This window comes from Mustela lutreola, chromosome 15 (genome assembly GCF_030435805.1).
Source record: "Mustela lutreola isolate mMusLut2 chromosome 15, mMusLut2.pri, whole genome shotgun sequence".
Lineage (NCBI taxonomy): Eukaryota > Metazoa > Chordata > Mammalia > Carnivora > Mustelidae > Mustela > Mustela lutreola.
Window position 1 is genome coordinate 49,433,649 of NC_081304.1, and position 23,445 is coordinate 49,457,093.

The 23,445-nt window shown below is 52.8% G+C and overlaps 1 protein-coding gene across 7 annotated transcripts in view; it reads right to left on the minus strand.

Moving 5' to 3' along the window:
* Positions 1–23,445, minus strand: part of MPRIP (myosin phosphatase Rho interacting protein) — a 147,996-nt gene that overhangs the window by 63,028 nt on the left and 61,523 nt on the right. For all 7 annotated transcript variants that reach the window (XM_059148721.1, XM_059148717.1, XM_059148718.1 and 4 more), the window contains exon 4: positions 1,937–2,088. In XM_059148721.1, the coding sequence (XP_059004704.1) occupies positions 1,937–2,088 (152 nt within the window). The remainder of the gene's footprint in view (positions 1–1,936; positions 2,089–23,445) is intronic.

Here is a 23,445-nt window from a genome sequence, read left to right on the forward strand (position 1 = left end):
CATACTTCGTGCTAATCAGGATCCTCCACCGGACCTAACACCTCAGGGGAGGGCTAGGTCTCACCCGAGGAATCCCGCGGGGCAGTGGCACCTCAGTGCAGGCTGTCTATCTGCCAGACAGGGCTGCAGTAGCAGGTGTGAGCCGGGAAAAGTGAGTGGTTCTCCGCTGTCCCTCATGCCTGTAGACTGCCCTTCATCAGGATTCTTGCATTTCCAGAGCTTTAGTCTCCCAATTGTAGAATGAGGGCTCTGTAAAAGTCCTCTCTCTGTATATTTAAAAAAAAAATTTTTTTTAACTGATCTCCACATCCAGTATGGGGCTCAAGCCCACGTCCCCAAAATCAAGAGTCCTATGCTTCTCTGATTCAGCTGGCCAGGCTCCCTGAGCCCTCTACACTCCTAAACCATATAGTTCTACAATTAAGAACAGGGAGAGGGAGAGGCCAAGCGGTCCTGCTGTTTGCCCCTAGGAATTAGAAATGCAAACCCTCTCTCTAAGCATGAAGGACTCAAGCTGAGCTGGCAGCCCCAGCAGAGGGTCCGCTGGTCACTCTACAGTGCAACTCTGGCCCTCGGCTCCAGCCCGGCACAGCGTGGATTTAAACTTCTGAATCGGCAAAACCTGGGGACCTTCTGACCACTGTTCTCACTTCCTCATACAGCAGCCTTGGCCTGAGATCCTGAAGCTGAGCCAGTGCTCAGAGTTTTTTTACTTGTTGAAACCAAAAGGCTTCACCTAGTTCCCTCCACTCTGCACTACAATAATCAGCCCAGGATCCCTAACCGCCCACCCCGACCACACCCCAATTCACTCTCTCAAAGCTTTCTCGGCCTTAAAGGACCAATGGGATTCTCCAAGATCCAGCGCCCGAGTTCCTGGCCAGGCATGCTGAGCCTGCTCACTGAGCATGTACTGTGGGGCTAGGTCGCACAGAGCTGGTAACATGCGCCCAGGAGTACGGACTTCTGGAAGGCACACGCTGTATGAGCTCAGCAGCATGGAGCTCTGCTCGCCTGGACTGTCAGCTACCTGAAAACCCGGGTCCCCTTCCACCTTCCAGGGCTTCCCCTAAGCTTCTGACCAGGGCAAGGCCAGTGCAGTGGTGTGACTCAGGGACTGTCTATTCTTTCCACCTGGACAAAGAAGCCAGGGTCTATAGCAGCACTGGAGTGACTGCTGTGTGTAGGCCCCAAGGACAAGGAATGGGACACAGCCCTCCACGCTCAAGGACCTACTGCCGGCTAAAGGAGGCCAGATATGCGCCCAGACAATCTGCATCTTTCATAAAGCCAGCTGATGGTGCCAAGTGCCTCATGGGGGCAGGTTTCCTGCAAAAGCGGACACTCAGGCTGAAGGACGGAGGGGTCATTCCAAAGTGAAGGCAGGGTGGGAGGGAAGGCACACAGCTGGTGGGCAGCACAGGGGTGTGCAGTGATAAGCAGCTCGGTAATGAGGGACACAAGGGTGGTGGGGGTGAGGCTGGAGGGTTGGGAAGGGGCCTCCTGGGCCAACCAAGGAACTTGCACTTCACAGGGCTTCAGGCAGGAGAGAGGCAAGGTCATGTGTGCTCTGGGGACTGAAACCCTCATGGTCGAGTGACACATGGGTGGAGGGTTGAGAATGGAGGTGGTGAGACCAATGAGAGGCTGAAGGAAGCTGCAGCAGCCCTGGAGGTGGGGCAGCGCCAGCAGAGGGAGGGTCCCGGGAAGTGGGACACGAGGAGAGTATGAGCACACAGGAATGACGTAAAGACAGGTGCAGGGTGAGGCCAGTTTCTGGTGTGGTGACTGGGTACATGGTGGCGGTGTGAAGAGAGAGGGGACTCAGAAGAGGGAACACGCGTGGGGAAGAAAGTGATGGCCATCTTGCCAAATTTGTGCCAGAGGGAACTGGCCCAAGAACCTGCTGGTATGCAGAGGTGCTGGGCAGACTCACCCGCTGATGATCTCCTTGGTTTCCGCCCGGATGAAATGTTCCTTTTCAGGGGTCAGAATGCACAAGGAGAACTTCTGACCTGTCCGGCCCTCCCCATCCACCACGTCTGTGCACTGGTTCATGTTGATGGTGCCCTGAGGCAGGGTTGTGGGCTGCAAAGAAGAAGATGGGGCAGGGGGTCATGCAGAGACGAGCACTCATGGGTCAGAGTATGGCAGCATGGGCTGTCCCCACACCCCCAGGCCCTCCCAGCCCTCTGGCAGCTGTGTAGATCCCCAGTTACAACAGGGGCACAGGGTGGTGCTCTGCCTCGTCCCCACCCTCATGGCCCCACTTTTGTCCTAGCCATCCCAGAGAGGAGAGGTGACAGGCCTGCTCTTCTCAGAGGACATCCAGCTGGACATTCCCTCCTAGCAGGAGAACAAGATGCCAGCTAGTAGCGGGGGAAGGGAGAGAGGCAGGAAGGGGACAGCTCCCTAACGACAGCTGGAAGGACAGAGGCAGCCAAGAGTCTGGTCTCCCAGGGGTTACAGCTCCGAGAGAGAGAGCAGTGAGAAAAAGCTCCAGAGGAGGTGGTTCCAAAATAGCAAGGTTATTTTTAGAGGCACGGAGGGAACCGGAGAGAAGCCACATCCTGGAAGGCGGGCTGTGGGGCTGGCAGGCTGGAGCCACAGTTATCAGAGATGCTGTAGAGGCAGACTGAGCCCACTCAGGGCAGGTGACCCCCCACCACCTGGCAGGACTGCCCAGCCGACGCCAGAGCAGCGAATAAAAACTTTTTCCTGTTCTGACACTGTTAGACACTGAAATGAGGAAAAGAACACCGAGAACAAGCAAAGAGGGCATTTAGAGGTTCCTGCGGGGGAGAGGATCTGTTAGCCCTGCACCCTCTGGCCTCTCACCTTCCCCCAAACAGGAAGGCACTCATGGGAGGGAAGTGAGGCACCAGGGCTGTCACCACCCCAAGGGCAAAGAGCTCCTGGCCTGGAGTCAGGCAAGGCACTACCCTAATGCCCCGTTCTGGTGGCTCTCCCAGCAAGGGAAGCCTTGGCCAGGACCCCTGATGGTGTGAGCGACGAGGTGGGGAGGCTGCCCAACTTCCCCGGCAGCTGCCAGCTTCCCTACTGAGTGGCCCCTACGGATTCAGCACTTCCTGAGTTGGGTTCCTGACAAAGCGGCAGGGGAAGGAATAGCCACGGTGGCCAGCTGGTGGCTGCTTTATCAGGTACCTCCCTCCTAAGGCTCTGAGGTAGGTCCTAGCCCTGCCTGGCTGCAAGCTCCCTGTTGCCAGGGCACGGGGAAGAGGCCTGCTCTGAAGGTCAAGATGCTGGGTTCGGTGTGAATGCCAAGCTCAGGCCAACTCTAACCGCTACCAGAAACCCTTCTTCATCTGCCAAACGAAAGGAAGCAGGAAGCTCCCAGACCCCCTCCAGCTGGAGTGCATATGAGCTTCCTGGTACTTTCCAGGCCAGCCCACCAGCATCTTTGATGCACTGCTACCCCCCTCCTCAAGTCCTGGTATCCAACTACAGAAGTTGGACCAGAGGAGCACTGAGTGCCAGAGCCCTCACCCAGCATGGCTGCTGGCTTTCTGGTCCACAGGAGGGGAAGGAAGTAAGGTTCCCAACTCCCCAAACCCTTTCGTTATGGACCTTCTGGGCACAGCTCAGAATGCAGGTAGCAGGGCAGGTGAGCCAGCTGTGAGAGAACAGGGAGGCCTCTGACTTCAGCTGGGGCTAGGAGACGGGCCCGAGTCCCACTTGTGAGGGTGGGCCACACACATGCTAGGATGCTCTTCCTCAGGAAAGCAGCCTTGGAGGGTCTCTCCTGGGCACTCCTGAAGAGTCCTTGAGCTGGGAAAGGGGGCTTGTTGGGTTATCCTGCAACCAACCAAAGGAGTTCTTCAGGAGCAGTGAACAAGGGGGGAGGCCTGGGACCCACCCACTGGTCTTCTGGCTGGGGAGACCCATGAGCATGTAGAGGCTGAGTCCCCCTCCCCAGACGAGTGCTCCTCCCACAGCTTCAAGAAAGCACCCCTCCAACCCAGGGCAAGGCCTCCTAGGTTTCCCCACCGCCTTGTTCCAGTTCCAGTCCTACTCTTCAGAATTTCTAATCCCAGGTCTTCTCTGGCATCATGCCACTGCCCCATCTGAACCCTCTTTGGGCAAACTAGGGGTCATGGCCTCTGCTCTCTCAGCTTAGCCTCCCGACGCAGAGGCACACGCTCCCAGTTGGTACCGACAAGGCTCCCTGGGGTGGCTTCTCCCAAGGCTTCTCTGGGGTGGGTCCTCTTGTATATGAAACAGGGACACTGACACCACGGGTTGCTGTGAGTATTAGGGCCATGAGCAGGAACACAGAGCCCAGAGCGGGAGAGGGGAGGGCAGAGGAGCTCTTCCAGGGTGACTTTTCCTCCTTTGTCCTTGATAGCCTACCCAGTGCTTGGACTCATGGGTGTCACAGGTGCCAGTGTATGTCCACCTGTGACACAGGGATGCATGGATTAAGTTATCTGTGCCAATACCTTATAAACTATCACACACAGACACACACACACACACACAGGTAAGCTAAACAGTGACAGTAAAACAGGCCAACAGAAATTCTAATACTCTTTTCTTCCTATACTTTCTAGTGGGCCATCTGAAGGCACGTGCTCATCTTTAGCAATTACCATTCCAGGGCTCAGTGGTCATGAAACTGCTCGTCATTCCCTCATGCACAGTCACTGGGTTTGCTGGACACGTGGCCAGAAGCTAGTGATGAGATTTCCTAGCTAGCCTTGCAGCGGAACAGGGTCATGGGACCTAGTTACAAACCAGGCCCTTAGACATCCCACAACCTCTCTGGGCCTCAGTTGTTAACGTATACAAAATGAGTTCTCTCCCTCCTTCCAGAAGAGCCTTCAGAGGTGTCAATCAAAGGCAAAAACAACAAGCTACAGCTGCAGGAAATGAACATTTATTTACTACCTGTGTGTCTTGTGATTACAACCTCTCTCAGGCTTCCTTAAACACTACTCATGAGGTGGGCATAATCTAACCCTGTCGCATACAGGGAAGAGGGAGGAGAGGCAGGTGCTGTGGAAATAGTTCCTCCTGAGTCTCAACGGTGCCACCTGCCGTGAAGTGGCTCACTGTCTCAGATGGGTACCGAAGGCCAGGCCCCGGGCCAGTGCGTCCTCTCACGGACGACTCCCAAACTCCTATGACGCTGTCTGTACCGCCACCCCCATTTGCCCCTTCGTTAGTCTGTGCTCAACCACAACTCCTGCACCCAGAGCTTGGGTGCTTTAGCCAAGGGCCTCCAGAGAGCCCCTAGGCCCAGGTGTGGCCCTCCCCACTTCAGAGCAGGAGCAGGTCCTACCAGTCCATATTCTCAGCATGGAGGAGAGAATGGATCCTTGACAACCCATCTCCCAGCTGGCCAGCCCCTCTGCTTGAAGAGCAAGGGCAGATATCTAGGCCGCAACCCAAATCCAGCCAGAGGGGTGCCCTCGCTCCCATGCCATCCGCAGAGACCCAGTTCCATCTGACAAGCTCCCTGCTCTCATTTCGCACCTCCAGCTGTGAAGAATCCAGGCCTCCTACCAGGCTGAGCGGCACCCAGTTTTGCTCGATTTCAAAAAAGGGATGGCTATCTGCAGGCCTTCGAGCTCAGCTGTGTTGCGAAGTTATGGGTTAACTCTTTAGCCAGCAATGTCACCAGATGGCCCTCTAGCCATCTGGGGGTTTCCAGTCCTCTTCTGGTCTCCACACGACACCAGCTAAGATGGCAGAGCTGCGGCAGTGTCAACAAATCCCCAGGCCGGAGACCACATAAGCATGAAATGACCAAGCCGGAGGACTAAGACAAGGGCCTCTCTCCGGGGATGTGATGACATCCTGCTGAGAACCCAGCCCTCCTGTCATCCGCCCAATGGCCCACAAAAGGCCAAGGAAACCTCTGTCCACTGTAGCTGGGCACTTGTCAGATGCTTGCTTTGAAAGATCCTCCTACAAAAGCCTTAGCCCCTGGATACCCTCCACCCCCATCCCTGGCCCAAGCAGGTGCACTTTGGGGAAAACAGGTAGCCTCCACTTCTTGTTGGATCCTGGAAGTTTGGAAGGTAAGCTTCTCTCAGAGAGATAGAAGAGGAGAGTAGGACAGAAGTACAAAGAGGTGCCATTTACAGCTACAGGTGGGGACCCTTTTCCTCCAGGAAGCTGTGCTTATACAACCAGAGGTCAGGTAAAACTTGGATAGAATGGCCCACTTCTCCAATCAGAGACCCACAGAAACAAAGGCTTTCACCCAGGGCCAGGAAGTGCTCACAGAATCTGAAGGTCAAAAGTGCCTTTCAAGGTGAAGGCCAACGCAGTGCACTGCAGGTCCTGCAACAGTTCGTGTATTTCAGAACTATCTGTCCACGACTGACTGAGAATCACACATTTCATGCTGGGAAGAACAGGTGTATGGGCATGCACACACACAGAATGAAAAATCAGGGATCAAGACTTTTCCCACCTGTCCTGTACTCCGTATTATTGCTCCATCACACTCCCTACGATCCACTTAAGGAACAGGACGAGCAGTGCTATTCGTTGACAGCAGTCAGCCAGCACCTCTGTGCACTGCCAGAAGTAGGCGTGAGTATGCTCCAGGTAGGCCAAAAAGACTCTCCTTGCAGGAGGAGCCACCGGGGCAAGAATAATCCCAACGGTCTTCTAGGGTCGGCCAGGGCCCTGGATAAGAACTTACAGGTTCACCCTGATGACAGCCTCAGGAGGAAGGCACTGTAATGGCTTGTAAGTGGGGCCCAGAGGGATAAAGGGCCCTGGAACCCACTGGGGTCACCCAGGACAAGTGTGGCCGAGGGTTACTGCCGAACCAGTAGGATCAGACACGGCCTAGGCAGTAACACAAGCTCCCTTGCCCTCCTCAGAGAGGGGGAAAGCAGCTCCCATAAGCTCCTGTACAGAGGCTGGCTGGGCAGCCACACCAAAGGCTTGGTTAGGCCACCTGAGCCAGGTCCAGGGAGAGACCACATACATCCTTTCTTGAGGATTAAAGGAGGTCAGACCAGAATTTTCTGTGGAAGGAAGGTGTCCTGTGGGGAGCTTCTCTGAGTACTGCACCCCATGTCAGGCGCCCCTGGAACCCCATGCCCTAAGAGGAACACATGCTGGTCAGGACCACAGAGACTGTCTCTGGCTCTTCCTACTATCAAACTGCTCAGAGTCCTGACTCGAACAAATCATGAGTCCCTCTCACAAGAGGTGGACACCAAATGCCATGCAGGTGTAGAACAGGCCACCTGATGCCCCGCCCTCCAAGCCCACAGTTCTCCCTAGCACGCAGCTCTCTTTAGATGGATAGCCTCAAAGTCCAAGTTCTCAGAGAAAACGGGAAAGAAAAATGGAAAAGGAGTCTTGAGACATAACCACGAAACCACCCTGAATCGGAGAGCAAAAGCCCCCACTGGCCCCTCTGGCAGCTCAGAGAAGGCTTCCCCCAACCTCAGCCAGGGGCCTCAGGGCAGCAGGGAGGGATGAGGAGCTGCTTAGGTGCCCGCCAGGCCGAACTGCTTTCCTCCCGTTGCCTGCATGGCCAGAAGCCAGCAAAGTTCCCTGGCCAGGCGTGTGGCTAGCCTCCCCTGAATCCCACAGTCCTCAGGGCTTACTGGGCAGTTTCACAGCCATCCCCCACACCGGAGCTGCCAGCCGCACACAGCAGCCCCGAGGCCAGGGTGCGCCTGCAGCCTCGCTGCCCGGCCTGTGATCTCACACGGCCTCCTCTGAAGGAAGAAGTGACTCTGCACCCCTTCCTGCCCTTCAGGACTCCAGCATGAACCCTAACTGCTGCAACTCTGCCCACAGGAGGAGGCTGGGCCAGCCATGCTGGGGCCTACGGCATTGAGAACTTATCAGCTGTGGACCCATCACCCTGGGAGGGGGGAACCAAACATGACCGTGCTCCCAGGCCCTTCTTCCCCACAAAGGCTCGAGAATCTAATGTAGCCTCTGGGCTTTACGTTTCCAGTGCCTATGAGCCAAGAAGAGCACCACCTTCAGAACAGAATGCTAGCTCTGCCAATCACCATGAAAGTCACTTTGGGCAAGCTGCAAAGTTTAAGCTTCAGCTTCCACAAGTGTAAAATGGGATTAACAATATCCTTTACTTCAAATGCAAAATGGAGCAGCTGCTGTGGACAGCAGTCTGGAGATTCCTCAACAAGTAAAACATGGAGTTACCATATGACTCAGCAGTTCTGCTCCTAAGTTTACGCCCCAAAGAACTGAAAACAGGTTTCTGAACAAAACATACACAAATGTTCGTAGCAGCACTATTCACGACAGCCAAAAGGTAGAAACAGCCTAAATGTCTATTAGTGGATGCACGGATGGGGCGCCTCAGTGGCTCAGGCGGCTGAGAACGCAACTCTTGGTTTGTGATCTCAGGGTCATGGGATCGAGCTCAGCGTTGGGCTCCATCACTCAGCAGAGAGCCTGCTTCAAATTCCCTCCACCTCCCCTTCTGCCCCTCCCTGCACTCACACTCTCGAGCTCTCTAAAATAATTTAAGAAAAAAAAAAGTCAAAACCAGAAAGAACAAAATGTCTAGCCATACAATAAAATGGTATTCAGCCATAAGAAGAATGAAACATCGACACACACTTCAATGTAGATGAAAACATTACGCTAAGTGAAAGAAGCCAGAGACAAAGGGACAAACATTGTATAATTTAGTTTCGATGAAATATCCAGAATAGGCAAATTCACAGAGACAGAAAGCAGATTAATGGTTGCTAGGGGATGAGTGAGGGAGTGGGGAATGAGGAGTGACTGCTTAATGGGTATGAGATTTCTGTTTGGAATGATGAGAAAGTTCTACAACTAGATAGTGGTGATGGTTGCAAAACTTCACCAACATACTAAATGCCACTGAACTATACACTTTGAAGTGGTTAATACAGTAGTTTTTTTGTTATGTGTATTTCACCACAATAAAAAAAATCCCTCACCTCAAAGAGCTTGCCACGAGACTAGAGAGGATACTGTTCAGATGAAGTGAGGGCTCAGGGTTGGCACAAAACCCAGGCTGCTTCCCCTGCTGTTTCTCAGTGCACACACACACACAGTCCCCACCAAGCAACGGGGTGGTGGTAAGAAGACAATTTATTCAATACATTTTCTCTGAATGCTTCCCACAAGGAAAAGGGAAGAAGGCATTAGGCACATTTGTCTCCTACCTGGGGACAGAGAAGAGGCCAGCAGGGTGAAGACGAGAACTGGCCTGGCTGGACTGGAGGGAGCTCTAGGCACCACGGGCCATCCTCTCCCTGAGAACTGAGGCAAAGCCAGGCCTCAATGCCCACACTGGAGGCCAGCAGCTGGCCCAAGATGGCCACCAGGAGGCTCTTGAAAATGACAGGCCAAACCAAGGGCAGCAGAGTAGCTCATATTTATTCTCTGTGCCTCCTGGTCCCTATCTCAAGGCCCTGGGGTGTTCATCCTTCTCTAGAGCACCAGACACTTGACCTGCACTGTGGTCAGCCTTTGTCCCCATCCACTCCCAGGCACAGGCAGGCCCATGTTTGAGTGTCGCATCCACGTCTTTCCTACTGCCCACCATACAGTCACCCCACTGCCCACTGGTCCAAATCGAGCCAGGCAGATGGGAGTCTCAAACCTGCGATGTGTTCTGGGGGAGGCATAACAGGAGCATCTGGCATCCAGTGGTAAGGTCTATGGCTTCTCCTCTCCCAGGCATGGCACTTAGTTCCTCAGCACTGTTCAGCAGTTAGAACCCAGGGCAAGGTGGGCCCCCTGTGGCTGCCAGTACTGGCCCCAGAACCTTCCATGAGCATGAACATGGCCGTGCCTTAGCTGCTCCCCCGGGCTCAAGCCCAAGCTCTCCACCCTGTGTTTGAGGCTCTTGAGAGCCCCTTCCTCATGGGCCTAGGTGACCCACGGAGAAACAGGCCAGCTTCCTTCAGAGTCATCTCCTGCCAGATGTCTGCCTCACATCCTTTACCTCCTGGATGATCACCCCGTCCTCTCTGAAGGGAAGAGCCCTACATGTAGCCTTGGGTCCATGTATGGGTCTGCCCATCTGTTCTCCATGCTAGCTGGTAAGGTCCTCAATAAAATAAATTTGATTTCCCTCTATATGTCTACGCTGGCCCAGCTTTAGCACATATTTTTGAATAATATATGAAACAAACCAACCACTCTAAATGTATACTGCAGATTCACTATATAAACACTATGCTTTGTTTATAAATATTTTAAAGCATATGTAACATAATAAATATTATAAATGTTTCACTTATCAAGTTGGAATACCCAACCTTACCAAATCCCATGTTTGTTAAGTGGACAGTGGGACGCTCCTCGTGCAAAGGTGAGAGCGTAACAAATCCTCCACTGTCTGAAGGGCATGAAGGGTAGGAGCTGGCCTGAAGGAGAGGCAGGGCCCAGAAAGGGAACCTGACCTCCAGGGGCCCGTAGTCTATAAGTATGACTCCTGGGGCCGGGACTGTTGCAACCAGCAGATGATCAAGTTGAAGGCAAGAGGTGGGTGCAGCCATCCTGCATAAGTCCATTTATAGGAAATGGCCAGAAAAGTACATGGATAGAGACAGAAAATAGATTAGTGGTTGCCGGGGGCTGGGGAAGATTAGGGGTGATGGGTAAGGGGTACAGGGTTCCTTTGGCTGGCATGGGGTATGGGGAATGTTCTTAAAATTAGATCATGGCAATGGCTGTATAGTCCTGTAACTAAAAGAAAACTATTTGCATACTTAAAAACAAAACAAAACAAAACATGGCTCAGGTAGAGAAATAATCATGATGTGCGGTTGGCAGAGGAGGCGCTTCAATTCACTCAGACTCCTGCAGGAAGAACACGCACAGCCCGCTGCCTCCAGCCCAGGCCCACAGGGTGTTTGAGACCCGTCCCTCTGCCCCACATTTCAGACATGGAAGCCAAGGCCCAGACAGGCACAAGGATTGGAGCCCAGCTTTCCAAACCCTAACCTACCTCAGCACTTTGACCTCAACTGCAGCGGCTAGAGCCAACCAGCCCCAAAGAGCTAACATCCCATTTACCAGCCTCTGACAACATGCGTCATCGGCACAGAGGACAGGGCTGAGCACTTACTCTGCTGGGAGGTACCTCCTGCCAGCGGTGATACTCAATGAGCAGGTGATCCCATCCCTAGGAGGTCCCCTTCTCAAGATTTAGCTCTGGCCCCATCCAGGAGTGGGCTGGGCTTTCTGAGGCATTCAGCAGAAAGGGGCCCAAAGACAGGGGAACGTCTGCTAATCCCAAGCAGCACCGGGAAGAGTTGTGCCCAGGGCCATGGCCACACTGGGGCTGTAGCCCGGGAGCTGCAGAAGAGAAGAGGGGCTGCTTAGCCCAACACAGTACGTGCAGAGGTGCTGTGGAAATGACCCACTCGGGGCTTTGTCAAGCAGCCAACCTCCCTGCCTTTGTGGGGCCTTGTTAGGGTTGGCTAAGCTTCTTTTTTTTTTTTGAGGGAAAAAAGAATACAACAAGGACCTTTTTCACTCGCTGCCAATGCCAGGAAGTTCCTTCTCATACCTGCTGTGCCAGACGGGCCTGCTGGCTTGGGCCACTGACTGCACAGCAGAGAAGCACAGGCTCCTGCCAAGCAGGCAAGGGCCCTCCGCTCTCCTTGGGAAGCCATCGCCACTCAACCAAGGCTCACCTTGCTCCTAAGACTGGAGGCAAGGGAACACAGGGAAGAACACCTTTTCTCCTCCTCATCCCACCAACCTGCACGGCTGCAGGATTCCACAAGAATCAAGGGCCCACTATGCCATATATGACAATTAAAGTAAATCAAAGACCTAAACGTAAGAGCAAAAAACAGACAACTCTTAGAAGACAGGGCCAACAGCTTTCTAACATTGGATTTGGTATGATTCCTGGGATATGACACCAAAAGCAAAGGCAACAAACTTTTGTGTGTTGAGGAACACCTGGGTGGCTCAGTTGGTTAAGTGTCTGCCTTCGGCTCAGGTCATGATCCCAGGGTCAAGGGATCGAGCCCCGCATCCGGCTCCCTGCTCAGTGGGGAGCCTGTTTCTCTCTTTCCCTCTCCTCTGCTTGTATGCTCTCTCTCTCAAATAAATAAATAAAATCTTAAAAAAAAAAACAAACCCACAACTTCTATGTGTCAAAGAACATTATCACAAGAGTGAAAAGGCAACCCACAGAATGGGAGAAAACAGTTGCAAATCACGATCTGATAAAGAATTAATGTGCAAAATATATAAGGAATTCCTAAAACTGAAGGGCAAAAAAAAAAAAAAAAAAAAAACAATAAAAGGCTTAAAGACTTAGATAGACATTTCTCCAAAGATAAGCAAATGTCCAATAAGCACGCGAAGAAATGTTCGACACATCATTATTAGGGAAATGCAAACTAAACCCACAAAGAGATACCACTTTAAACCTACAAGGATGGCTTTAATTTAAAAAAAGAAAATAACAACTGTTGGCAAGAATGAGGAGAAACTGAGACACTGTGCACTGCTAGTGGGAAGATAAAATCGTAGAGCCACTGAGAGAAACGGTTGAGTCACTGAAAGAAACAGTTTGGCAGGTCCTTGAAAAATTAAGTACAGAACTACCATATCACACAGCAATCCCACTTCTAGATGTATACCCAGAAGAACTAAAGCACGGGATTCGAGGAGAGGTTTGTACACCCATGCTCATTTTAGCATTATTCACAATAGCAAAAAGGCAGAAACAACCCAAGTGCCCACTGATGCATGACCAGATAAACAAAATGTGGCATACACATACGAGAGACTATTATTCACGCATAGAAAGAAATGAAGTTTGGATACATTGGATATCATGGTTGAACTTAAAAACACTTTATTAAGTGAAATACACCAGACATGAAAGGACAAACATTAGTGTTTACCTGCTATGGAGTTTCGGTTCGGGAAGATGAAAGAGTTTTGGAGATGGGTGGTGGTGATGATGAGGGTTGCACAAGCATGTGAATACACTGAATGTCACCGAACTGGACACTGACAGGATAGTGTCGTGTTATATATACCTGCACACACACACACGTATTCACACTCACAAAGAACCAACTGTCCAGGCCAACTTGGACTCCGTCGGGAAGAAAGGCAACCTCACATCGGGAAGAAAGGCAACCTGTAGAAACAGGGCAGCGGGCACAGGCAAATGCCTCCTGTGGGCTGACGTGCTCCTGTGTGGAACTGATCACAGAGTGATGGAGCCTGGCCAAGGCTAGCCCAGCTTACAGCGGCCGTGCGTGAGGTCCTCCCCAGCAGAGAACAGAGGCCTCAGTGAGCACACATCTCAACCCACCCACCCCCCCAGTTTCCTATTCCCACCTCTCCCCATTTCCAATCCTCAGCTCAAGGGCAGGAGGGACACCTCTCCCCGCAAAGCATGGGACCCCAGAATCCTGCTGTTCTTTTCTCCTATAGGGTATCAATACTTCACACCACAACTGGACCTGGACAACGTAAGAACTATTTTCCTGGAAGGTATGGTGACCTCAGGTACAAACTATGAACAAATGAGCACCTGTTACAGGTATGAGACTTCTGACTTGAATAGGACTAGTCTGGTTTAGTACACTGGCCTAGTCTGGCGCAGAGCCAGCAAGCTGACTTCCTGAGCTCCGGCCCTGGAAGTCAATCGATTTCCTTCACCTCCCCCCCAACAGAACCACTAAACCACGCCTTCATAGTTTTGCCTTCTTGGTTTCCACCTGGCACGTGTGCCCCTCTTACTGCCCAGTTCTTGGCCAGCCTGCCTGCCTGCCTGCGCAAATGTCCCTTGTCTCGGCCCCTTCTCCTGGTAGGTCATACAGTCTTTGGGGGCTGACCTAGAAGACTCCTGTCTGACTCACACCTGGGCCTGTGGGAGTGTGGCCCCTGCCTAAGTTCTCAGGAACCAGACGCTACTTCAACTTTATACTTACAACTCCATCTACTGAGAGTGAAGGAAGTCTTCAAGGCCCTGCCTACGAGCCCATGTATCACCTTACAGACTTGTGGGACAGATGTTTAGGTACAGAGGACAGACATTTATTGGCACCTACTGCATGCCAGGCACTGTGTTACGGGGGTGCAGCTCCCAAGAATCCTCAGACCCCAGAGAAGTGAGGCAGGCAGAGGAAACGAAGGCCCGGACTGGAATGCTGACGGTGTGTGGGGTGCAGAGTGACTGACTGGGATATGCAGAAAAGACAGAGCCAGAAGGACTCAAAGTCTATGAGGCTGAGAATGAAGAGCAGCCAGGGATGACACTGGGATTTAAGCCTCTGATTCAGGGCTAGAACAGGTACTAAAGAACGAGATTTTTTTCCTTCCTTCATTCCTTCTGATATGGGAAACAGAGGCAGAAGAAAAGTTACTAAATTTCCTTAACCTCTGCCAAGTCCTTGAAACAAGCAGAGTGGCGTTCCTCTAGACTCAACTGCCTCCACCTTCATACTTTGCTAAGGGCAAAAGGCAGTCCTAGCCTGACCGTACACCTCCCACCCCAAGCAGGATCCTGTGGGTCTGCCTGAACATATACAAATTCCTTTGGAAACTTCCTTTATCTCTAAACCCTCCAAGATACATGCTGGGGATCATCCCCAAGCATATGGCCCACCGATATATATCTGAAGGGTCTCATGACCAAGGTTTTATTAGACAGTACTAAATGACCTTTTCCCAACAACTGCTAGCCCCTCAAGGTCCTGGAAACCTTGCTTCCAAAATCCCTTACAGACCGATGCCATCCCTGACTGCCTCCCGTCTCGCAAGCATATAGTAGACCACTCCTCACAACCCCAGGGCAACAGCTCTTTCTGTCCACAGGTCCTGTCCCCGTGCTCTAATAAACCACCACTCTGCACCGAAGATGTCTCAAGAAGTCTTTCTTGGTCTTCGGCTCTGGACCTCACCCTACCGAACCTCACTTACATTCTAAAAAGTTCATTCATCCTTTCCTTTTCCTTTTCTCCTTCCTTTCTTCCTTTTGTGCTCAGCCTATATTCCAACTACCTTTTTTCTACTTCCCTGCCTTCACAGAAAACAGACCCTCCTAAGCTAACGCCACAAGTAATGGGACTCAGGCAGCCAGGATGAGAAGGCAAGTGGAGTTGTAGAGGCAGAGAGACAGCAGCCTGTTTAGACTGTGCGAGCTGGAAAGTTCGCAAGGAGACCACTAAGGGCTGGCCGAGAGGACAGCCTGGCTAGAGCAGGGGTGTGGCAGGAAAGGGAAGAGATGCGTCCAGGGGTGAAGGACAAGGATAGGTCCAGGGGTGAAGGATGGAGCAGGAACACTGGCAGAGCACAGTCTGAGGAAATGAGGGAGGCTGAAGGGGGTGGCAATCAAGTAAAGGACTTAAACTCAGCTTTCCTCCTCTCAGTTCAATGGAGACAGGAACAGTGACAGTCCCTGTCAACAGTCATGTCACTTCCCAACAGAAAGAGCTTCCTTCTGGGAAAGGATCATGTCCATCAGAGTGGAAGGCCTGAGACACTGGGTATCCAGCAGGTGACAAGCAGGGCCCTGAGGGATCAGACAGCCCAAGGGCACTCAGGCAGCTGGGCAGAGCTGACCTCACCCCATGAAGCCCAGGGCCACCAGGTGGCCTTCCTGGAGCCAAGGGATCCCAGGTCCTCCCTTGTGGGTTAGGGCGACCCAGGATTTGGCAGCTGACACAGAGCCCCAGCAGGCCACTCAGTCCTCCTGTGATCTCTCTCAATCTCCACCTGCTCTGAAATGCCTCTCAAAGCAGCCCCAGCCACAGTCCAAGGAGGCCATCTTCCTCCAAAAGAAGGAGCAGAGAAGGTGGCTTGAGGATGGGGCTCACACAAGTAAGGACTTAACAAAGGCCAGAAATAAACAGAACTTGGTTCATAGGAGTGACAAGCAGTGGAGAGAAGGGCCCTAAATAGAGGCCTACAGGAGCCAACTGAAAGACCCAGGGCTGTGTAATCTAGAGAATGAGGAATGACTGAGGAGGGGCTGGGGTTAATAGGGCTACGGTCTCCAAAAATCATTAGTTCAACAAATGTGCACTGGACACCAGGCCCCGGGGACAGACATGGCACCCACCACACAGAGGGCAGTGCAAAACAGAGGCATCAACACAGCCTGGGGGGAGCATGGACAAGGAAGTTCAATGTCTTGAAGGCTTCTCGTGGCACCAGGACCAGACCTGTCTGGCAAGCTCATCACGGGAAGAGCCAGGCTCAGGGAGCAGGAACTGCAGACACGGAGTTCAGGGGGAGATGAGGAAGGGCATTTGCTAAGGCTCTTTCAATACATGAACATTTTGTCCCTGTAAATCTGAGGATGGCATCATCTTCACTGGCATCACCTCCCCCGGGCAGGGAAGCAGGAGGTAAGGAGTGAAGCACAGGGAAGGGATAGGGGGCGTGGGGAGCCCAACAGCAGGGGCTGGAGCACAGGTCTGACCTCACAGCAAGACCAGGGCACAGTGAGGAAGCAGGAAGGTGAGAAAGCTGCCAGTCCTCCCTCCAAATGCTGAGGGACCAGATGATGGAGGAATCCGGCCTCAGTTCCCCTGTTTTGGTCCTGATGCCTTGGTTTAATCAGACAGAAAATTCTGAACGAGTCTTATCACTAAAGCACAGCTAAGCCTGAGAAGGATGCCAGGCCTCCATGGTCATTCACTCCCCACCGTCATCCGTCGCCACCACCACCAGGCCTCCCGCTGCAGAGGCAGGGAACAGAGGCTCCTGGCTCAACAGGTCACATGGCAAGGTGCCTCCGGCCACAGGGAGATAAAGGGAAGCCCTTGGTAACGCTGCATTCGTGACCTGAGCCCACCCACTGTCTAACTTCACTCCCACCACCCCAGCTCCACTTGTTCTGTGCTGCACACCTGCCTGGGCTTCCTGGCCAGGGGGGTGGATCTTCCTTTCCTTCAAGGGCAACTCCGCTGATGCCTCGTTTAGCAACGTTCCCTGGTTTCCCAGTCTAGAGAGACTTCCTCTTTCTCCAAGATTCTATGGTACTTCCTGTATGTACGTATGTATGTTTGTATGTATGTATTTGAGAGAGGGAGAGGGAAAGAGAATCCCAAGCAGACTCCCTGCCGAGCACGGAGCCTAATACAGGGCTTGATCTGATTACTCTGAAATCACAACCAGAAACGAAATCAAGAGTCAGATGCTTAACTGACTGAGCCACCCAGGCGCCCCTCTATGGTACTTCATTTAACAATATTTTTTAAAAGAAACTTTTATTTCAGGATAGACTTAGATCTACAGAGAAGTTGAGAAATTAGTACAGAGAGTTCCCACATACCCTTCACCCATTTTACCCTGTAATTAACGCCTCACAACAGTGTGGTACATTTATCATCAATGAATCAACCATGCTCTAGGAATTTTATTCTATTTATTTATTTGACAAAGAGAGAGATCACAAGAAGGCAGAGAGGCAGCAGAGAGAGAGGAGGAAGCAGGCTCCCTGCTGAGCAGAGAGCCCGATGTGAGGTTCGATCCCAGGACCCTGGGATTAAGACCTGAGCCGAAGGCAGAGGCTTTAACCCACAGATCTACCCAGGCGCCCACAGTGCTCTAGGATATTAACTTAAGTCCCTACTTTATTCCAATTTCCTTAGTCTCCTCGTAACATACTTCTTCTGTGCCAGGACCCCACATTACATTTAGTCGTCAATCACCTTAGGCTCCTCTTGGCTGTCAACACTTTCTCAGACTTGCCTTATTCATGATATCACCGGTCAGATATTTTGTAGAACATCTCTCCATTGGAATTTGGCATTTTTCTCCTGGTTCTACTGGGGCTCGGGGTTTGGGGGAGGAAGGCCACGGAGGTGAGGCCCGCTCGTCTTCCATCCTATCCAGGGCACAGGACTTCTCACTGTTGATGGCGACTGGGAACACCTGGCTGAGGTTGTGTCCACTGGCTGCACTCTGTGCTCTAGAGTTGTTGTTTCCCCTGGGGTAGGAGGGAAGTCTCCATGTGCAGCCGGCCCATAAGCAGTGGGGAGTTAGCTCCAGCTCCCTGAGCGGGGAGTCGCCACCCAAGTTATTTGGAATTCCTCTGCAAAGAGATTTTGTTTCTTCTCCTTTACTTGTTTATTTCTTCAATCATTTACTTACATGGACTTGTGGGTATTCATTTTATACTCCGGATTATATTCCAACTCTGCATTATGTATTTTTTTGCTGCTCGAATTATGTCTTTTGTTGTAGCTTCAGTCAGTGAGGGGGGCCTCCTTGGTCGGCTCCTGTGTCTCTGACAGATCATGTGTGTGCATGTCTGACAGATCATGCTTGTATGCAGTGTGCACACAAGCACATTCTCCAAGTGCTCCCCTAACGCCTGGCACTAGAAGGTGCTCCAGGCCCAGCCTGTGTATTTCCAGCCCGGACCCAGAGCCAGCCACTTCTCTGAGCAGCCCACTTAGGAGCTTAGAGAAGGTACTTAGAGCCAAGACCCAGGTGCTAGGGATGCTCACTGCTGCTGGAGCATTGTGGCCTCCAGGCCTTCTGAGCCAACAGCACGGAAATGGAGGCGCACAGAATCCGTCTGTGTCCACCCACCTACATCCACCCTTCCCTCTCTGTCTGTCTCTCCTTATATAACGCTATTAAACTCAGCGTACTGCTAGCTCTGCCTCTAATCCAGCACCACATGGATCGTGCTAGCTTCTCCCCACCGCCTTCTTTTTTTATTGCCTGGAAGCACCCACTCCAACAGTGGCCCCACTATCCACCGTCCAATTCCTTAACTGTCCAGTCACGGTGCACATGCCCAGCAGTTCTAGAACTGCTAGCCAGTCCCCTACAGGAAAGAATGTCGTCCACAGGAGCACAGTGCGCATGGGCACTCCCTTCTGCCTTTAGTCTCGTACATTCCGCTCATTTCCGGGGGCGCACAGCTCCTTTCTTCACCACTACCTGCAATCTTATCCCAGTGAAGTGCCAGGGAGAGAGCACCTGTCTGAGTTCCCCACACACCCAAGAGCTCAGCAGGGAGCAGAGCAGACACTAGGTGAGCATGTTATGCCTGCTGTATGAGTTCTTGAGCCCTCTCTCCCAGGACATGTTAGATTAGGAGGGAAAGGAGAAGATCAAAGACAAAAGAGAACGAGGAGGGACTCAAGGCACCCCTGGCGGAAGCGGTCAGGCCTATAGGAGCTGTCTCTCGGGAGCTCTCCAGGGGCAGGTGGGCGGGAGCCACGAAGAAGGCGGAGGCTGGCACATAGGCAGGCAGGCAGGCGGGCTGGAGCAACGGTGGCCTTATATGGAGATTCCCACAGCCCAGCTCCCAGCCTTCCACTCTGCCTTAGCTTGGGAGGAAGGGGGTGCTGCTGTCCCATGCAGTTGAGCTGCTTTCTTACCTACAGGCCTGCCAGGTAGATCGTAGGTAAACAAGCTGTTCACTGCGACACCCTTGCAAGGCACTCGGCTGCCGGGAGCAGTGACAGCCCCCAGAGCCCATCTGCAGCAGCTTCCCACTCACCCCTGGTGCTGCAGGGCAGAGCAGGGAGGAGAGGCTCTCCAGGACCACAGCCTCACCAGAAAGGCTAGAAAGAAGGCAAGCAGTCTTAAAGCGCAAGGTCTTAAAGCTTAAAGCAGTGATTCTCCACTTCTGCTGAATCATGGAATCACCCGGGAAGATTTTTAAGTAGACGTTCCATATCCAGAGACTCAGATTTAAATTTTCTGGGGGCGTCAGAGTTATTTAAAAAGTCCCCTTGTGTTCCTAACGTCCATGCAGAGTGGGGAACAACTGCCCCATGGGGGGACCCAGATCCGCGTGGTGCCGCAGCAGGCTCGATCTGCGGCTGGCTGGCTGGCTGGCCCAGGGCGGCCATCCAGCTGGATGAAGTCACTCACACAGCTTTTGGCCAGGCCCAAGAGGACCCGATGAAAGCAAAGACAGAGAGGGGGAGCAGAGACAAAACACAGCTGGGCAGAGCTTGCTGGTAGAGGGAGGTGGGAACAGAGGGGGTAGAGACGAAGAGCAGATCCCACTGGAGATGTGATTTTATAAGGTGCCCAGCACCCAGTGCTCGGGACAGTACCCCCCAAAACCCTACCAGCCACAATGAGGCAAGAAAATGCAACCCTCAGACACGCGGAGGGAATAGGGCGGGCAGGGGAGAATGGCAGTTTCCCTTCCGGTGACCCAATGAGACCCCTGGGAAAATGGAGGCCATGCCAGGCAATGATGCCGCCTGTGAAGATGTGGGGCATGGGGAAGGCAACCAGGGCCACAGCACTTGTGTGTGATGATGGGGGCAAAGCCCCGAAGAGCCCTGGCCGTGGGAGGAGGTGCCATAAAGATGGCAGTTCGGGAAGCAGACTCCTGCCTCCACAACCCCTGCCCTGAGCTCTGGGTCCAGCTCCTTGGCCTCTGCTGGGTGCAAGCGTTGGCAGGAGCCCAGCGCATGAAGGGGAGCTCGCCGCCCACATCGGCAATGTGCTGAACTGCAGGGCACCCACAAGCAGTGTGCCCCCCCAACACACACCCCTTCCACCAACCATGCTGCCGAGCCTCTGCAGCAGACAGGCCTGGGGCCACTACAGGGCTCAGCTTAACAAGACCAACTCGAACTGGAAGCTCAGATTTTAAATTGCCCTTTGGGGAGAAGCTCTCAGATTTACTTCAAGAATCCAAACATGCCAGAGACAGAGAAACACAAGCTTGTCATGTATCAGGAATCACTGGGCCTCCCTGGCTTCTGGAAGACCAGGCGAGAAACGGGTATGGGGGTCACAAGAGGCATCTGGCAGGAGACCCTCAGGGATGACCTGGGCCTGGGGCTTATGCTCCGAGTCTACAAGAATACAGACCAGGCCAGAGCCAAGGCCGTCTGTGCCTCCCCCTCCCGCCAAGGATACTGGTCTCCCAGGCTTCCCGCAGGGCGCCCGGGGCCAAACTGCTGAGGAACCTGTCAAGTGTCCACCGGCAGCGGCAGCCCCAGACTCACGGTGCACGTGCTGCAGCTGGAGAAGGGAACCAGCCTCAAACCCAGGGCCCAGAAATCCCTCTAAGGACAGACCCTGTGCCCAAATGCCACAAGAGTCAGGAGCAACCTGAACGGGGCCCAGTCCCGCCAGGGTTCCCCCGTCACCAGGAGGAGGGGGGGCCACCTGGAAGAAGCACCCTCTTCTTCCCAGACCCACATGCTTCTCCCTCAGTCCACAGAAAAACCCCACCAGCACCAACACCCTCCCTCTTGGGATAGGGAGCCTGGAGGACAACAAAACCTGACAGCCTTCTGGTTAGACTTCCAAATCACAGAAGCAGGAGCAAAGAAGTAAGGAAATGTGGGGAAGATGGAATGCCTTCCGAGAGAAGGGGCCTGACGTCAAGTTTCTCCTCAGTGTATCCTCCACTTTCAAAGATGGCAGCACCACAGTGAAAGAACTTGGGATGAGGAGATCCTCTGCGAGCGCCTGCTGAAGGCTCGCATTGACAAGGACGTCCTCACTCTGGAAGTTCTCTCTGGTCTCTTTCTTACTGACAACTGCCAAGCAATCTCAGTGGGGGCTCTGCAGTGACAACAGTCTTGTTTTAAGACCCATCTTCAAAATGCGGCATTCCCAACCTGTTCTTCCCAGGCTGAGCAGGCTTACGTACTGCTCAGATACAGAAACTTAGCTGCAATTCTTATGCACATATGGGGCCTTTTTTTTCATGACGCTCACCAACCCTAATGAACACCCAGCAGCTGAGATATGCTCATAACGGGCTGACACATCTCCCCATGAACAGCTCTCCCCCTGGGTCTGTCCAGCGGTCCTGGCAGAGCCTTCAACTGGTCAGAGGCACTGGGAAACTCAGGCGGCAAAGTCTTGGACCAACAGCAATCCTGTCATGGGCAGGGGGAGGGTGGTCTCCAGAAGCATTCCTGGAGGAACAGCCCCATCTCAACTCTCTGGACACCACAGGCTTTCTCACAGCAGGCCCTCCGTGCTTCCCACTGCCACCATCAAGTCCTCCGGCAGAGGCACTTCTGCAAGCTGACCACAAAAGGTCAAGAGGCAGAAATGCCCAGAAACGACCACAGGCTTGCTGGGAAGGACCCACAGAATGGGAATCAAATTTCCTTTCACTCATCAACCATTCAGTGGACTAGTAACTACTGAGTACTTCTGCTGTGTCAGCAGGATTGAGGGGACACAACAGCTCAGAACGGCACTCCAAAGACACTTAACCCTGGAGGAGCTCCCCCAACCCATCTGGAGACACCGCACATCCTGACTCAGGTGCTGGCTACACAGGTCTGCTTGGTTTGTGAGAACTCATCCAGCTGTACCTTGTGACAGATATGTAGGCTTTTCTGTATGTACGGTTTACTTCAGTAAAAGGTTTATTACAGACCTCCCTTTGGGGGAAAGATATCTTATGTCATATACTGTCATTAAAAAAAATTGCTAGAACTGTTATTTAAAAAATTAAAGTGTAAAAAAAAACAAGACCAAAACCAAAACCAGAAAATCTACAGTGTATTAAAAAGGTCCTGCCCAGGTCACCGAGCATGGCCCCTTCTGGAGAGCTGCATGGTTTCCAGAGGAACAAGGCCTGACTTGAAAGCATCTTCTCCTTACTGGACTTCAGATGGTCCAAAACAGCCTCTTTTGTGCCAGGGCCTCCAATAGAACTGCCACCGCCAAGCAACCGACCCTCCCCTTCTGCCTCACTGGATGTGACTTGGAGGCAAAATCTGCCAGTCCGGCCCTGGAGACGCGTGCTTTCTCATCCCGAGGGCCTCACAAGGCCAGAGCAATCCTGCCCCAGGAAGAGCAGCATGGGGATGGGGGCTTCCCACACAGTTCTAAGAGCAACCTGCCACAAAAATGGGCCACAGACAGTAACTGGCACCCTGGGAACTCGAGGCATGGCTGGCCCCACCATTGAGGGATGGTGGCGGAGGCCACTGCAGAGCTGGCCTAGAGCCTGCAGGTGAAGTGGTCTGAGAGAGCCATTCAGCCCTCGCTCTGCTCCCTTCAACCACAAGGGCAGGCAAACCCACACTGTGGGCAGAAGACAGCGCTCCCCAACCCTGGGGGAAAGTGAGGCCCATCTCAGGTTACGCTGAACGAGATTAGTGTCCACTTGAGGATAAACAACAAAAGTCTATTTCTAGGCTTTTGTGTGAGGCTTACGTAACCCTCAAGTAGGGAACCCTGACACAAGAGGAAATACAGGAAAAAAACAAGCACACACGGTGGGCATGTGGGACTGTTCCACAGATGGACTTGAAAGTAACAAGGCCCCTCTCGGCTCCAGCATCTGCCAACCACTCCCCAAGCCAATAAGAACCCCAAGAGAGCAAACCTCAATGGAGACAGAAAACCTTACCAAGTGTCCTAGAACAGACTGTCTTGGGGAAATAACAGAACAGCGGCCGAAGAACAGAGCTGATGGCCCAGGCCACTGGGCATCAAGTTCTCTTTTGGGGGACAGACGGAAAGCAAGACTGGACGGGTCGGCCC